Source organism: Primulina huaijiensis, chromosome 8 (genome assembly GCF_012295235.1).
Source record: "Primulina huaijiensis isolate GDHJ02 chromosome 8, ASM1229523v2, whole genome shotgun sequence".
NCBI classification, from domain to species: domain Eukaryota; kingdom Viridiplantae; phylum Streptophyta; class Magnoliopsida; order Lamiales; family Gesneriaceae; genus Primulina; species Primulina huaijiensis.
The window spans coordinates 816,570-833,105 of NC_133313.1; the positions used below are offsets into that span (position 1 = coordinate 816,570).

Genomic DNA, 16,536 nt, shown 5'->3' on the forward strand with positions numbered 1-16,536 from the left:
AAAGAAATAAAAAAAAAAAAAAAAAAAAACCTTCGAGGCATACGACGCCGTACCAAAGTGATGGATTTGGCCGGTATACATCGGGTGCCTTTTCAAGTCGAACAAGAATCCTAAGTTGGGAAACTTATGTTCTTATTTACTTTATTTTAAAAATTGTTAAAAAAATAATTTGATTATATATAAAATTTAAATCAATATTTTGATTTCAAATCCATCTAGATAAATATTTACATTGGACATATAGAATTTCAAGTATAATATAACAAAAACTTTTGGCGTTAAATTAAATTAACTAAAAGACATTCTTTTCCGAGGGAACCGTTTCAAATTTCAAAGAGAAGACGTGGAAAATTTTTTTTTTGGATTGGGATTTGGTGGTAGTGCTTTCAAGTTTCTTTGCATTAACTAAGTCAACCTACATTTTAAGACACTGATATTTGACAAATTTATTTTCTTTTCAGTACGAAATTCTGTTGGCTGTCAAATTGGATAGGGAAAAGTCTCTACTCTAGACCAAGCCCACGTTGGTTTGTATCGAAATCGCAATATCGATCTATTCATTATCGTTATAACACCCACCACTTCATCAAAAATCATGGGACCCACATGCCACATACACATTATATTAACATATTTATTCTCCCACATTCATTTTAACATTAACACTCATTATTTGTAGGTCTCGATGTCCTCTCATTCATCTTATTCTTATTTTACATTAAATTAATTCAATTTCAAATTATTTACAAAATTTAAATTATTATTATTTTATATAAATAATAATATGTTTTTATATATTTAAATAAATTACTAAATTAAATAATATACATATATATAATATATGTAATTAATGGAGTGTGTCATTAAAAATAATTTGAACCCCAACGTTTCGTGGTACAAGTGGGTGGGTGGTATTAACACCACATTGGTGTTCAAACTAACACCAGTGTAGGTGCCCTAAGCTCCCAGTCTTACTGTCAATCGATCCATAAGTCATTGGTATCGGACCTACACTTCTGATTCTCGCATTTTGGGAAAAAGGACAACGTATTTAGGGGTCAGGGCTACCCGAAAACTTGATCCACATCCAAATCCAAGGTTGGAGAAAAAAAAATGCAGAATTTTGCTTCAGTCCTGAGAAAAAAACACGACCCCAAATCAATTAGGGCAATAGTCCTGAGGTCAGCTACGAATTTTCCTACAATGGATTTGCACAAATCCAATAGTATTCCACGCCAAGTATGAAGATAATAATATTGATATTGTTAGAAGTTAAATTCAAAAATGAATTCGTATGAAATTTAAGATATTCTAAACTTGATTCGAACTTAAAAAATTAGTTATTTGAAAAAGCAATACCGTCACTACCATTTGGGTGAATCCACATAACTCCACCCTACCCCAAATGTTGTAAAAATAAATAATAAAAACGAATACCCATATCCGATTGATAATTTTTTTATTGTACCATAATACTACGAGATATTATTTTCTTGCTCTCTATAGAACTATGGATGGATAAATTAGATTATTTGGCTATGTAAGCCTTTCTAAACTGATGTTTACAACTTTGAATTTGCATAACAGAAGCCATCAACCAATTTAAAAATAAATCAAGTAATGGTAAATTAAAATGATAAAGAATAAAGAACTTAAAAAGGTTCAAAGACAACGCATGATTCCCCTTCTCCCGGTTAAAACTTCTTAATGGATGAACTTCAACATCACTTTTCTGCCCTCAATGGTTTCGAGCCAGCCATACGACACAAACATCTTATTTGTCTCGAAAGCTCCAAAAGGATAGCCACACAACTCACAAGCTCAAAAGTCACTTACCAATGACCATAGAGTTCTTGCAACTTACATGAAGATGTATGAGATACCAAGAAACACTCTCATTATGTAAACAAAAATATCACATAAGAAATGATAGGCTATATGCACAAGTCATACCAGCTTTTATGTAAACTACATCCCTCAAAGGCAAGCAACTCATCAGGTTTTGAAGTACTATTTTCACAAATCCTATGAATTAAAAACTATCATCTTCCAGTTTCAACAAATGCATCTAAGAAAACAGAACAAAATTAGTTATTGCCGAACCTGTACATTGCATCAAAACTGCAATTACCAAGCACACAACTTGCGAGAGAAAACTGAGCAAAACGCGGATATGACTCATTCTTTACTTGGAGGGCTGCTCCCTTTCTTGCTAAGTTGAAGAGATTTGTTCACCATGACCTTGTGGTGCAGCACAACCACAGAGAAAACCCTCTGACTCCACTTCTCCATGCACGCTGCTGCCTCTGGCTATGGCCCTTTGATAGGCATGCCGTCGCATATTTGAAAGAGCATAGGGTCTGCCATCACGTTCGTACAACTCCCTACTTTCCATTGTTTTCCCCATCTCTTCCATTCTGGCTTCGAGCCACCGACACTTACCTGCTTGCCCAGAAGCTGAAGCAAGAAGGGTCGACCTTCGATTCAATAGAAGAGCACGTGCGCCTGTTAAATCACCTGTTTCTGCCATTTCTTGAGCCTCAATGAAGCCTTGTTCTGCCAAAACACGGTTTCTTTCCTCATCAACTTTCAAACTTACTGTCGTCTCCAGAGGGGTAGGAGATATCGGTCTCCGTATGGTGACACGGTCTCCGTCAAATTGTACCATGTCGTTTGACACTGCTGATATGTAAGAACATGTAATATCCAAAAGGGACATAGTAATCAAATCATTTTCGGCGTCTCCAACGCTACAAAATACAGGGACTGTTAAGTTAACGATAAAATCTTGTTCCTCCTCAAAACAAAAATCCCCAAAATTTATTAAAGCATGTGATCCTTTGTTAGAGATTTTCCTACTTGCATATCTTTCTGAAGATATTGATAGAATTTGGACTCTGTGTGATGCAGACCTCACTATTAAACAAAGCTCCTGAGCTAAAACATAATGCAGAAAACCAATACAAAGACCAACATTATCTTCCACCGCTTCATAAGAGTTGACAATAGAAAAATGACCAACTGATACATCAGATATGGCTTCNTGTAGAACATATATTGTTGTTGATTGTGGGTGGTGGAGCTATGACCAATGCCCATGTAGCTAGATTCGGTGGTATGCATAAGGCAGCATTACCACTTTCTCAAAAAAGGAAGTTTGCCGTGGATTTTATAAGAATATTCTCAACTTGTGCTTCACCATATATCTATTCATCCACTCCTTTCATTTATCCGTCGTCTCTCGTGTTGATTGCACACATCACAGCATCAGATGCTCCTCAACGCTCCGATGAATGGTTTGCTCTTCGTAAAGATAGACTAACCACTAGTACATTCAGCACTGCATTAGGGATCTGGAAAGGTAACCGGAGATACGAGCTATGGTACGAGAAAGTATTTTCTTCGGATTTACTAGTAACGGAGGCTTCTAAGAAGGGTGCTATGGAGTGGGGAGTTCTTAATGAGTCCGCTGCTATAGAACGGTACAAAAGCATTACAAGTCGTGATGTGAGTTCATTAGGGTTTGCCGTCCATTCCGAGGAACGGTTTGATTGGATTGGTGCATCTCCAGATGGGCTTCTTGGATTGTTTCCAGGAGGGGGAATCCTGGAAGTAAAGTGTCCTTTCAACAAAGGGAAGCCAGAGCAGGCTTTGCCATGGTCAACTATGCCGTTCTATTATATGCCTCAAGTGCAGGGCCAAATGGAGACAATGGACCGAGATTGGGCAGATTTGTATTGCTGGACACCAAATGGAAGCACTATATATTGGGAATATATTGGGAATTAATACTTGGAATTTTGCGAGAATTTTGGTGGGAGAATGTTGTTCCAGCCAGGGAATCCCTTCTATTGGGGAAAGAAGAAGAAGCCAAATCTTTCAAGCCTTCATCAACTCACAAACAAACAGGACTTGTAATATTTAAAAGCATAAAATTGGCAAGTGAAGCAAAGTTGCTTTGCAGGGAGACTGCTGGCCATGTAGAATTTTATCGGTAAGTGCTTTTACATGACAAGAAGAAAACCAACACCTTTTGTATCTATTGATGTAGTATTTGGTCACCATGGATACATCTTGTACTGTAGTTTCAATATTCTTACATGATAAATGCAATCGTTAATTCTTTATCATTTTAGAGTAGAGAAACTCCTTGCATTTCTGCCAACGTCGATAACTGTCCTCTATCATTCTTTTTCCACCGTTGGTATTGGATTATTTGGAATACATTCTGTTAGTCGGGGTGGCAGCAAAAGAAAATTTTATGCTACCCTTGGTCCAGGGTGAGCTTTTATCTTCACGTATGGGTCCACTGAAAAAAAATGGACCCATATGTGAGGGTTAATGTCGATCTTTGAATACATCATTAAGGCATATTGTCTTACGGGTATCATCTCATTTCGATAAGATGACCCTGCGCTATCTCTCACAAGGACCTTGCAGCTAAGGATTATCAGATAAAACAAGTGGATGAGAGCAAATGCCTCACTTTCCTGATATTGTGGCGTATCCAATGGAGCTAAATCTTTTGAATCACATTGGAAAATGGCTACTCTAGACAATAATCAATAATGCAGATTCATCGCGACTTTTCGTTCTTGGATTCTCTTTTTCGTTCTTGGATTCTCTTTGGACAATGCAATGAGTTTAAGGAAGAAAAGAAGGTGAAAAATAAAAATAAACAAAAGGGAACATAGAGTGACGTGAGAGAGATGGACATATACAACTCAAATGTGCTTTCATGGGCGGATTAGTGGGATCCCGAGCCTATTCCGTCTGAAACAGAGAATGTTAAAAAGAAGGGAAAAGATGGCTCCGAAAAGAGCAAATTAGGGAAGAAATTACTGAATCTCAAGTGGATGAAGAACTTCGGCAAGAAATCTCAAAATAACATAGAGAAGAGTTAGATTTTACGGAATGGTATCTGTTTTCTTATTGCCTACAAAATAATTTTTCCTGTATTATCAAGCCATTGTAAAATTAGATATGCTTTGACATTAATCTTTTGCATTACAGATGCATTACGGTGAATGTGATGTATATTATATTTTAATAATTCTGCATATTTTACATCTTGGTTTTTATGTTTTTCTTGGCTAACGGGGAACTCTCTGTTAGATGACGGCATTTACGTAAATGTGCTTTACCACAAGATTAAAATGGTTGGTTTCATTGTTCATTTCAGCCATTTTCTTCGAAATTAATGCAGTCTTATCACATATCCAAAAAATCAACCACTATGGACCACTTGGATTTAAGATACACTCATACACCTCGAGTCCGTTCCTCCAACATTAAGGCTGATATCATAGTCGTGTTGTCAGAAAAGAAGAAAACTAAAGGTCGTGTTACCCTAAACCATTCAAGTGCAAAGTATCCAACCATGCCTCTGATGTTAGTCCCTGTAGCTATTGTACCCACAAGCCCCATTGTCCACGTATAAGGAGCGGATCCAAAGGAGAGTATCTTTCTGGACAACGGCAAGTTGGCTTTCCATCCAAATTCACACGGTAGCTATTGTACCCATAAGCCCCATTGTCCATGTACCCCACATATTTTATTTTTGTGTTCTAAGTAAATATAACCAGCCTCATTATAAATCAGCACAGAATTGGAGATATGCTTCGAAGTTCCTGTCAGAGTTTCCCAATAAGCACCACTCTTTTATCTAGTGGGCGACAGGGCGAGAAAATAGTGCAGAGCACAAGATTTCCAGCGCTCTGCATCTGGAGCTGAAATCTTCCTTCAGTATAATTCGTCTAGGATAAACGAGAAGTAAGTGTCCCTCCCATGCTGAGCCTCTGACGAGGTAAGATTGTATCAGTAGGAAATTTGAAGCTTTCCCATAGGTAATTGGAATCTTGGTGCACTAACTGAACACCTAGGTAATAGCTTTCCCATAAGATTGTATCAAGAAAACTTTGTTCTTTCCTTTGTCCCGTCTCAAGTTACTAACTGAATAACAAAATTTGAAGCTTTCCCATGGGTATTGTTATTCAGTTAGTTCTTTTTCATGTAATACTTTGAGCCAGAGACCTTCTTACCATCGAATTTGGTGAGGCATTGTGACACCGAACTAAATTCACATATAACAATCATTATATTGTTTATTGATTTTATTTTCCTAAAATAGTTTTTTTTTTAAATCTTCCAATCCTATAATTAAGAGGATAAGATAAGTAATTTTTTTTAAAAAAATATATATTTAAATAATTTATTATCTTTTAAATTAATTTAAATTTCTTCTATATATAAAAATAATTTTTATGTTGCACACATTGGATTCGTGGGTTTTTTTTCTACCAATTGGGTACTAGTATAGAAAGATGGTTGCCTTGTAATGAGGATATTGCAATTCATTATCATGTTCAAAATGATGAAAGCTACTAAATTGAAATTTCTTCCATACGCCGCTAGGTGCTATGCCTCCCGAGGTCCTCGCATGGCGTGGTGACATGAGCTTTTTCAAGTAGAAAGTGACTACATGGTTCAAATTCACGTTAAATTACTTCAAAGAAAGCCATCGTGTTAGTCAAATGAGTTCTAGTTCAATTACCAAATTTTCAGTAGGGTCCAGCTGAACTTTGTTTGATCATATATTAGTCGAGCAAGCTACAGATATCTTTATTTCAATTGCCGGTATAGAACCTGAGACTGTACAGTTCAGCCAATAAACCTATATTAAGTCATGAAACACACACAAATCATGTAATTCAAGGCCTAATATCAAAACTTAATTAGGAAATTGTTGGTGATGTATGCTTACTTACAAACGTGTGATGACATTAACCAGAAGAACACCACCAGACTAACTCATACGACATTAAAATTATCTAATTAGTAGTAAAGATGTTTCTTAGAAAGTAAGAGTACACGTGACTCCTAACAGAAGTTAACAATCAACAAAGCCAACATACGAAAACAATGGGTCAATATCCATTTCAAATCCAAAACAGATATACAACAAAACGGAAGCACCAAAATACTGCCAATGAAAATCCATATAGACTGCTAGCATCCTGCAGAAGGTTGATCCAATCTCCATCACATCAGCAACAACTCACATACTTCATGAGCACAGCTCCAATCTTAAACTGTACAGGATCAATGAATCAAACTTACACTTGGTAGATCAAAAGCAGCTGACTGGATGTCAGTCGACCCCAACTCCGGCCACTGAAGAACCACAAGAGATTGTAGAGCTCCCAGAGCACAATTAGCCAGAGAAAGAAACTTCACGCCAGTAAACATCACGTTCACCATGTTGAATAATCTTACTTCCTAATCATTTTCATTCCAACTTTATTGGGCTTTTTCTGCTTTTACATTTTTCCTTTATTTTTTGTATTTTCTCTTTTTTGCTTTCTTTCTGCATAAACGTAAAAAGTAATCTTGTACGCAGCAAAAAACCTGCATGAGTCCATGTGAACCCCGGCAAGGAGCTGGAAGCTCAAACGATTTCTTGTTTTAAGAATTCAAGGCACATCTTAGCAAGTAACCACATTCACCCGCTACCTATGAAGACTGAAGTATCAGATGGTCCATCTAGATCTCTGGAGGGGTCAATTTTTTCATCCAGCCTATCTTGGTAATGGAGCAGCTGCTTAAAACAATCTGAACATACCAATTCCAAACAGAAAGTTTCCTCATATTCAGTGTCGTTAACACACCTGCCACATTGAGCACACCTTGCAATACAGAGCGTACATGCCCTGCAGACTTGAGCAGTATCATCTTTAACTTGACAACCCGTAGCCGGACAATCATAAACCAACTTGAATTTTTCGCATTTCGGACACATTTCAATATCTATTGCACGATCATCATCGTGCGGAAGATAGAAATTCCCTCGGTGATAGAAATGTGGCTTGTGAGGACTTTCAAGCTTGTCACCATCAACACCCAATAATACCTTCAACTCTTCATAATGTTCATGTGTCACACCATAGAATCCCCCAATTCGCAGTTGCTTTATGCTTCCAACATCTTTGTTAGAGTTATACATCTTGATGTTATGCACTATACCTTCAATACTGAGCCTTGTGCATCCAGGAACAGACAACTACACAGCAAATAACTCCATGATTTAGAATGTGATAATATCAGAGTAAGCATACAGGCTGATCAGATAATTCTCAACAAGAACTAATTCAACCACAATCGCAACATTCCAAAGGCACAAGTTCTCATACTTACGTGACTAAAATTTCACATGGAGAGTGAAATAACAAATATGAAAAGGCTTTTAAATACAGAAAGTGGACTATTGGTCCACTATCTACAAATATGAAATATATTTATTACACAAAAAAGCACATGTTAAGTACTGGCTGGTAATAATAATAGTTCTCCATCTTTCTAAAATGAAAGTACAAATTTATAGAAGACATCATTAGGAACACACCTAATCTTTTTGTGTCATCAGAGAAGTCAAACACCTAAAGCCACCGACAAGTTTATCATATTCACAAAACTTAAAATTCTACATCACATGTAAAATCCTATGTGAGAAAAATAAACATGTTTCTCACACCATACAGAATTCAAGAAGAATATAAACATGGAATAAAATCTGCATCCTCAAATTTATTACCCTAAACTGACATTGTCAATTACAAACCTCCATGTGCTCATCAAATCAAGTAAGAATTAATGGGGAAAAGGTCAAACAACATAAACGACAAGCATATAAACTAGTAATCCACCAAGTTGAACAACTGACCTTAGTTAATCTTGGATTAAATTCAAGTATGCGACCCAGACCATCATCAGTGATTCTAGGGCACTCCACCAAACTCAGGCACTGCAGCTTACCTAGAGCCATGTTTGTTAAGTGCAGAAGAACATCATCCGTGATCCTTTCGTTAAGAGGCTGATCAATGTGGATGCTCATCCACAACAAAGGATCACATCGGACTGTGGAACATAAGAACTTACAAACCATTTCGACAGACAGAAGGTCCTTCACTCCAAGATAATTTAGAGCAAAAGCCAAAGCTTCATTGGGAACTCCATCAAAATTGGAAGCACCCTCAACTTTATCATCAAATTGAGGCTCACAACTGTAGCTAGTACTCCCGTTATCGTAGCCCACGATATCACTCACATTGCAAACAGATTGATTGTCAAAGTCATATGGAGCCAATGCAACTCCTATATCTTTCTCCTCCCCATTTTGATCAACCTCGTTGACCACATCCAATTTCTCATCAGGTTGAACGTTGCTCGGAAAAGAATAGACGCCCAAATGTGGTTTCTCATAGGCCTGAAAATTACTTGGAAAGGTCCAGTTACCGAAATTCGGNACTTCACGTTTCACCTTATCCCCGACGGATTATCGGAAGATCAAGCGTCCATACATGAAATTCTGCATGTCCTCCATCTCCTCAACACCAACTGCATCGGGCCCGCTCGCGAGTGCTTGCGGAAGCTATTATCAACCCATGATGATATTGCGTGTATAATTACCGATGCTATGATGTATTGCTCGAAAGATGTGGTGGAGAATCTTGGGATACCAAGGATCGTGTTCAGGACCAGTAGTATTTGTTCCTTTTTAGCCTTTGCCACTCTTCCTCTTCTTCAGGAAAAAGGGTACTACTCTAATAATAATCTGGGTATGTTTTATAAATTTCTTGGGCTTATTTTAACTGTATTTTGAGACTATGAATATTGTCTGAGAAAAGATCGACCCTTTGTTGATCAGATTCCAGAAGGGAGGATCCAGTTCCTGAGCTACCACCACTTAGAGTAAAAGACATCCCATCAGTTCAAAGACCGGACCCGAATGATGCATTGAAGATCATACGCAATATGGTTGAAGGAACAAAGATGGCATCGGGCCTCATTTTCAACACCTTCCAAGATATTGAAGAGCCAAATCTCGCCAATCTCCATGACCATTTTANTCTGGGTATGTTTTATAAATTTCTTGGGCTTATTTTAACTGTATTTTGAGACTATGAATATTGTCTGAGAAAAGATCGACCCTTTGTTGATCAGATTCCAGAAGGGAGGATCCAGTTCCTGAGCTACCACCACTTAGAGTAAAAGACATCCCATCAGTTCAAAGACCGGACCCGAATGATGCATTGAAGATCATACGCAATATGGTTGAAGGAACAAAGATGGCATCGGGCCTCATTTTCAACACCTTCCAAGATATTGAAGAGCCAAATCTCGCCAATCTCCATGACCATTTTAGCATGCCCACGTTTTTAATAGGCCCGTTTCACAAATTCTTTTCGGCAGCGTCAAGCAGTTTGTTGACACAGGACAGAGGCTCCATTTCCTGGCTGGATACCCAAAAACCACATTCTGTTCTTTATGTTAGCTTCGGGAGTCTTGCAGCAATGGATGAAAATAGTGTAAGAGAAGTGGCTTGGGGTCTGGCAAATAGCAAGCAGCCATTCTTGTGGGTGGTCAGGCCTGGATCAGTCCAAGGTTCGGAGTGGCTCGAATGGTTGCCTAATGAATTCGTGGAGGTTACTAGTCAAAGAGGATACATTGTTAAATGGGCACCTCAGCAAGAAGTGCTATCTCATCCTGCCGTTGGTGGATTTTGGACTCACAGTGGATGGAACTCTGTTCTTGAGAGTATTTGCGAAGGTGTTCCGATGATTTGCTCGTCCTTTTTCGGAGATCAGACAGTGAATTCCCGATACGTAAATGACGCCTGGAAACTTGGGATCAAATTGGAAAATGAGTTTAAAAGAGAGGAGATAGAATCAGCAATCCGAAAAATAATGCTTGACACAGAAGGCCAGGAAATAAGGGAAAGACTCTTGTGTTTGAAGGAGAAAATAGATGTTTCCTTGAAAACAGATGGTTTTTCAAGCCAATATCTAAATGCTTTATCTGATTTGATCTCTTCGTTTAGATCTGCTGGTCTTTAGATTTTTAACTGTTGTTTCCTGAGGAGATTACATTATCTGGTTTGGAATTATTATCTTTATAAAATGCTACTAGTCTTCTGTTGTGTGATTCAGTGTCTGCTATATTTGTTGGATAACAAGCCATTATGCAGATTCAGTTAGCCCAAATGCTTCGTTTGGGAGGATGTGACATATCAATATTAATCATCCACAAAAAGTACGAGAGGATGTGACATATCAATATCAATCATCCACAAAAAACTCCCATTATACATACCCAAACTTTAGGTTACAACTCTTTACTTTCAATCACGACTGAGATACACAGATGCTTTCTTTTATTGCTCTTCAAACCTCATTATCATCATTCATCCATAATTCTAATGGAAATCACGTCTTGATCCTTGTTTGAGTAGAGGTTGAATAAGCACAAAATTCTGAGCTATTGAACATATGTTTGAATCCAAGATTTCTGCTTCAAAATAGACTGCTGCACTGGAGAACTTTTTCATCAGATCAAACATCAACTCATTGTTTTATACGAACTTCGAAGAAATTATGTATAATACAAACAGCAAAAATTACAATAAACACTACGTACCTTTTCATTCTCATATCGAGGCTCGCAAACCCAAAGAATATTTGATTCATCTACAAGCATACAACTGTATGTCTACCAAATGCACCGGTGTCTCACTTCTCCGGTGTAGACAAATCCACCATATCAAGTGTACCGAGCATTCATTCATGTAGGCATAAAATACTGAGATCCCATATTTTACCTACTCAAAGAGGTTCTAAATGTTAGCTTGAACCAATCATAGTTATAATATGCTAATAATTTCTAAAACCGAATGAATACATATCCCACTCCGCATGTTCCACCCACCATTAAATTTTGAAATACATGGTCTCCAGCAGAAAAATAGTAGTCCCAAGGAACCCTATAAAGAGCAGCAAAAACATATAAATCAATACATATGTAAATGGATTAAATTAGAACCTTAACATGGAAATTAAAGATCGTTTATAACAGAGAGCAAATGAAATTTGATTCATAGGTGTCCGTAAACCTAAAAATTTATATACGAAGATGCAATACCTCAAACAGGCATGAATCAAATGGAATAACTACACAAGCCTAACAACAGCCACATGGACTTAACTGTACATTTAACGAAATAGCTCTTCCAATTAATAGATGAAGTTTCATAGAGCAACAACATTGTCCTTATTTTTTATTGATGGCATCTCGAATTATTGGTTACCTTTAAATTTTGATCACACATAAACACAGGCATATATATATATGTTTCATTTTCTCGTAGGCGTCTTTAAATGTTATTTTGATTGTACTTAGAGGTAGAACTGGTTTTATTTTCTATAGAACTCTAGAAAGTTTTACCTATACAAGCATGAATCAAAAGCACAACCATCATTTTATATCAAACTATGACCAAAACTACAAAAAACAAAATAAGTAACAGAATAGTACCCAAAATTTAACTGTGCAATAANATATATATATTTACTAGGAAGATGCACGTGCGTTGCACGTGTGATAATAATGAACCCGAGATATTTTAAGACAATAAAACGATTTTTTTTTATAACTAATTATATTATATGATATGTTGAATTCACACAAATAAGACAAAAAATATAAAAAGTAGTTAAATAAAAAGTGAAACAAGTACTTAAAAAAAGTTAAACGAGTGATGATAACACAATGAGAAATCTCTTAACGTCTCCGTTATTTGGTCGTCATAGAAGCATTGTTTGTTTTTTTGCATGAAGTCCATCGCTTAATTCGTTTTGTATACTCCTTAAGAAGCTCGTCATCCTCAAATTCTATATTAGTGTCGTGTGATTCACTTCTACCGGGAATGTTTCTCTTCGAAGATGTGAAAGCGTAGCTCTTTGATCCTTCTTTGCTTGCATTATTTAGCTTTCTTAACGATCTTTGTTTTTTTGTTTGGATATTTTTGGAGTGAATCTGGCGTGGTTTTTGAACACTTTCACAATTATTGAAACCATGTCTTCACTGTTTGTGACAGTCCTATCCAATTTTAACAGAAATCTATGGCTCTCTATGTTGGGAGTGATGATATCATCGATGTCCTGTATCATATGTGAGATTTATAAACGTTATATTATATACTTGCAAATGATATGATGAGGTAAAAATGTTTTTTTTTGTGATAAGTAGTAAACATATTTTATACGTTGTTTTTCCTACCTTATTGCGGGTTTTGATGTATTCTTCAATAGGACGCCCAATGAACAATGTGACAATTTCTCCAAACATAGTTACTTTTGCGATTCCAGTTCCATCTTCAATCAACACAGTAAGTTTATACCTGAGATTGTATATAACAGGCGCATCATTGTATGTAGTAATCCGGATATATTTAACAAAGATTGAAAGTAGAGTTAATTAAAACCTTTGAACTATTTCAATGGGTATATTTGTACAGTCAAGGCAAGACATTCCACTTGTTGTCTTTGTTGCTGATTTGTTACAATGGTTGCACGCATCATAAAACGGAGATGAGTTGTTTTCGATCTTCTTTATTGTTCCCTGAACACAGTAGTAGTTGTTCTAAACAAAACAGAGAGACCAGATTTAGTTATTTTGTTCATATATTTTTTTATGATATTTTATATTTTCATGCATAATATTTCGAGAGCACAAAGTTGATATAAGTGAACAAGGGTCATCATAAATGTTGAAAAATGAATGAAAGTATGTAGAATTTTGGTTCTTATTCTTGGTGTTTTACAATGTAATTTAAATAGTTAAAAGAGAATTGATAAATGGAACTATACTAAAAATGAGATAGACCAAGTCAGTAGCATAATTTCCCCGCTGCTTCGCACAAACTCGTAAACAAAATTTTATTCTTTATGTGCAATAATGTAGTCGTAGTGTTTGTTGATTTCATAGTTAAGATATAGAAAGTGTTTAATATGATGCAATGATTTCGAAACAAAGAATACCTCAGCCAGCGTGTTTATTTTTTTGACGAGTTGTGCTAGAGTTACTTCGACTGCTTCCGCAAACTTTTTCTTGGTCCAAAATTCATTCACTCCATGTATAGTGTCAGTCGCGTGCAACCTGATGTTTATATCCCGTTATGTTATAACATAAATGAAGACCGGGAATATCTCATTAAGTAACAAAATATAAGCGTCCTAAATCTTCTACACGACACGCGAACGAACCGTTTCTTTTAGATGCATATATTAGACCGGGGCAAAAGTTTATGAACTTGAAACATAGCTACAAATAGATGCAATGCTTCACAATGAAAAGATATCAAAAGTGATCTTACGATTCGGTAAGTTCAACTGCTCTGGAGCATTGTGGATTGAGTATAACGTATGTTGTTGATGTAGATTTCAATTGAGAAACATCTAACATCGAAAGCAGAAATGAGAGTTCTTATTTGTAAGCATGATAAAACAATAAAGAGAGTCGATGGTTAGTATAACTATTGTGTGTTTGCATTCTGAGGTTGCATATAGCCGCAATAGGTGCATGAGCCTTATTTTTTTCATCAATTGTCCTTCATTGACAGCTAAATCATCTTACAATCCAATATCTATAGTTTCGTACTTGTTGAAAATATAACAATTAAAAGTATGCACCAGAAAATGGGTAAAGAACAGTAGCAAAGAAAAGGATTTTTGTAGGTGTATTTAGTCATTGTTTATCATGAATAACCGTTCATTCATGAGGACGATTTCTCTTAAATGTCCAATTGTTCCAGTCTTCGGTCTCTTGAAATTACGAAGTGGTCTAACGTTTTTGACAAAACCAATTATATATGCAAAGGTATCACAAAGTTAATGAAGCATTTTTTTGAAAACACTTTGAAATAATTGTCGAAGATGAATCTTACGTTGGTCTTCATTTGCATTAAGCTTAGGAGTGATTTCATTAAATCTCTTGAAGTTGATATCCATTGGCATCATTGGTCGGATAGCTTGAAATTCAGTAATCACATACCTTGTTTGGACAATAAGTTCGAAGCTTGGGTTGACATTAACATAGTTGGAGTTTATTCTCTTTACCAGTGGATTACAAATCAAGTAGGTTTTATTGGTGTGCAACAAGATTTTTAATTGGGAAATCACATTTGAGAACATAACAGCGTAAATCATATTCCCCTACAAATATACAGAAAGCAACGGGCAACACATATAAAGGATAAAGTATGGTTACTATAAAAATATATGAAGATGATGTTGATTTCAGTTACGCGAAGCGATTAAAAAATTTGTGAAGACGCTCCTATTTTGATATAGATGATGATATTACGATGCGNCCGACTCGTTCCGAGATCAAACTGAGTAATTCCTATCTGTACGACAAATCCATGTCACTTCTTGCATGGAAACTCTTCCTGCCAGAGGAAGAATTTAATTTGGACCACCCGGCTGCCAACCCTCTTGTGGCTGCAGGAGGGGTGCCTCTGAAGAACATGCCCCCAACGCTCACAGTAGTTGCTGAACACGATTTGATGCGTGATCGAGCCATTGCATACTCAGAGGCACTGCGAAAGGTCAACGTGGATGCCCCTCTTCTTGATTACAAAGATGCCATTCATGAATTTGCAACCCTTGAGTTACTCCTCAAAACCCCCCAATCACAGGCCTGCTCTGAGGACATTGCTATATGGGTCAAGAAGTACATATCTCTGAGAGGCTACGAGTTTTCTTACTGAGTAAACCAAAATAGGATACATCTACAATGACTTGTAAAAATGCCGTGAACATACAACAAACCACTGTTACTTTTTCTCTTGCAATTTGGAGAGAAAACTAACACCAGGGAGCTAAAATCTCAAGAGCATTGCTTAACTCAAATTCTGGTGGAGTGACTGGAAGATATGGATGTCAGAATTTTTTTTCCCGAAGTTTCATGCTATTTGAGCTTGTAAGAAATACATTAGCAGGTTGGTTAAAGGTGAACCACATTATTTTTATTCTTTTGGACATTGAGCTTCTTCTTTGTACATAAACAAGGGAAATGGTTGTATATTTTATCTTTCTACGTGGTTCTCCGTTCTAAATTCAGTAGTTTCGAGGGATTGAAGTCTTGATGTTTCTTCATCCATTATAATTTTGATACAGATTGCTTATTTTCCCGTCAGATTAGACAAGAACAAGACTGAACAAGTCGAATAGGGCAGGGGGAATTCAGACCTGGCCTTAGGCCAAGGCCAGATCAAATGGACCACATGTATTTTGTAAGTGGGGTCAGCTAGAAAAAAAAATGTATGAACCCTACACGTAGTTCACAAATGGTCCGTTGGATTTAGCCAGGTCGAATTATCCCTCACGGCAACAAATTGGCTTGACAAATAGTTGAATAATTTTAGAAATTTCGCGCAATGGCATTTTCAGGTTACTGCCAGTTTTGTGATATGAGTTCAGATTCTGTAGCTTTTACAGACAGCCATCGTCTTCCATAGTAGCGTGAACTTCTAAAGGTGACACCAAACCAAATAGGTACTTGTCTAACGCCTTCCTGACCTTCCCCGAATTGATAAAATGTACGAGGTTTTAGTGTTATATTTCCAATTGATGTAATATTTAATTCTCAACAATCTTATGGTAGTTTGAGCCTTTTATACATACATATATATATATATATACA

At 36.6% G+C, this 16,536-nt stretch overlaps 3 protein-coding genes and 1 pseudogene across 12 annotated transcripts in view; 3 read left to right on the forward strand and 1 right to left on the reverse strand.

The window, feature by feature from the left end:
- The first annotated feature begins 3,040 nt into the window (after nucleotides 1-3,040).
- On the forward strand, nucleotides 3,041-4,130 carry LOC140982231 (uncharacterized; annotated as a pseudogene).
- A 5,114-nt stretch (nucleotides 4,131-9,244) lies between these two features.
- LOC140982903 (UDP-glycosyltransferase 76B1-like) lies at nucleotides 9,245-10,984 on the forward strand. Its single transcript, XM_073449686.1, has 3 exons — nucleotides 9,245-9,614; nucleotides 9,704-9,913; nucleotides 10,000-10,984. Exons 1-3 carry the CDS (start codon nucleotides 9,245-9,247, stop codon nucleotides 10,890-10,892), a joined length of 1,473 nt encoding a protein of 490 aa, XP_073305787.1. The 3' UTR covers nucleotides 10,893-10,984.
- Nucleotides 10,985-11,154: 170 nt separating this feature from the next.
- The window catches only part of LOC140982990 (pentatricopeptide repeat-containing protein At3g53360, mitochondrial-like), a 30,741-nt gene continuing 25,359 nt past the window's right edge, over nucleotides 11,155-16,536 (reverse strand). For 8 of the 10 annotated variants that reach the window (XM_073449819.1, XM_073449818.1, XM_073449817.1 and 5 more), the window contains one exon: nucleotides 11,155-11,361. The gene's annotated coding sequence lies outside the window, so the exon portion shown is untranslated. Of the gene's footprint in view, nucleotides 11,375-16,536 lie in introns of all 10 variants that reach the window. The other 2 variants (XM_073449807.1, XM_073449809.1) reach the window with 2 other exon arrangements.
- Nucleotides 15,197-15,601, forward strand: LOC140982904 (probable carboxylesterase 16). Its single transcript, XM_073449687.1, has one exon. It carries the CDS (start codon nucleotides 15,197-15,199, stop codon nucleotides 15,599-15,601), a length of 405 nt encoding a protein of 134 aa, XP_073305788.1.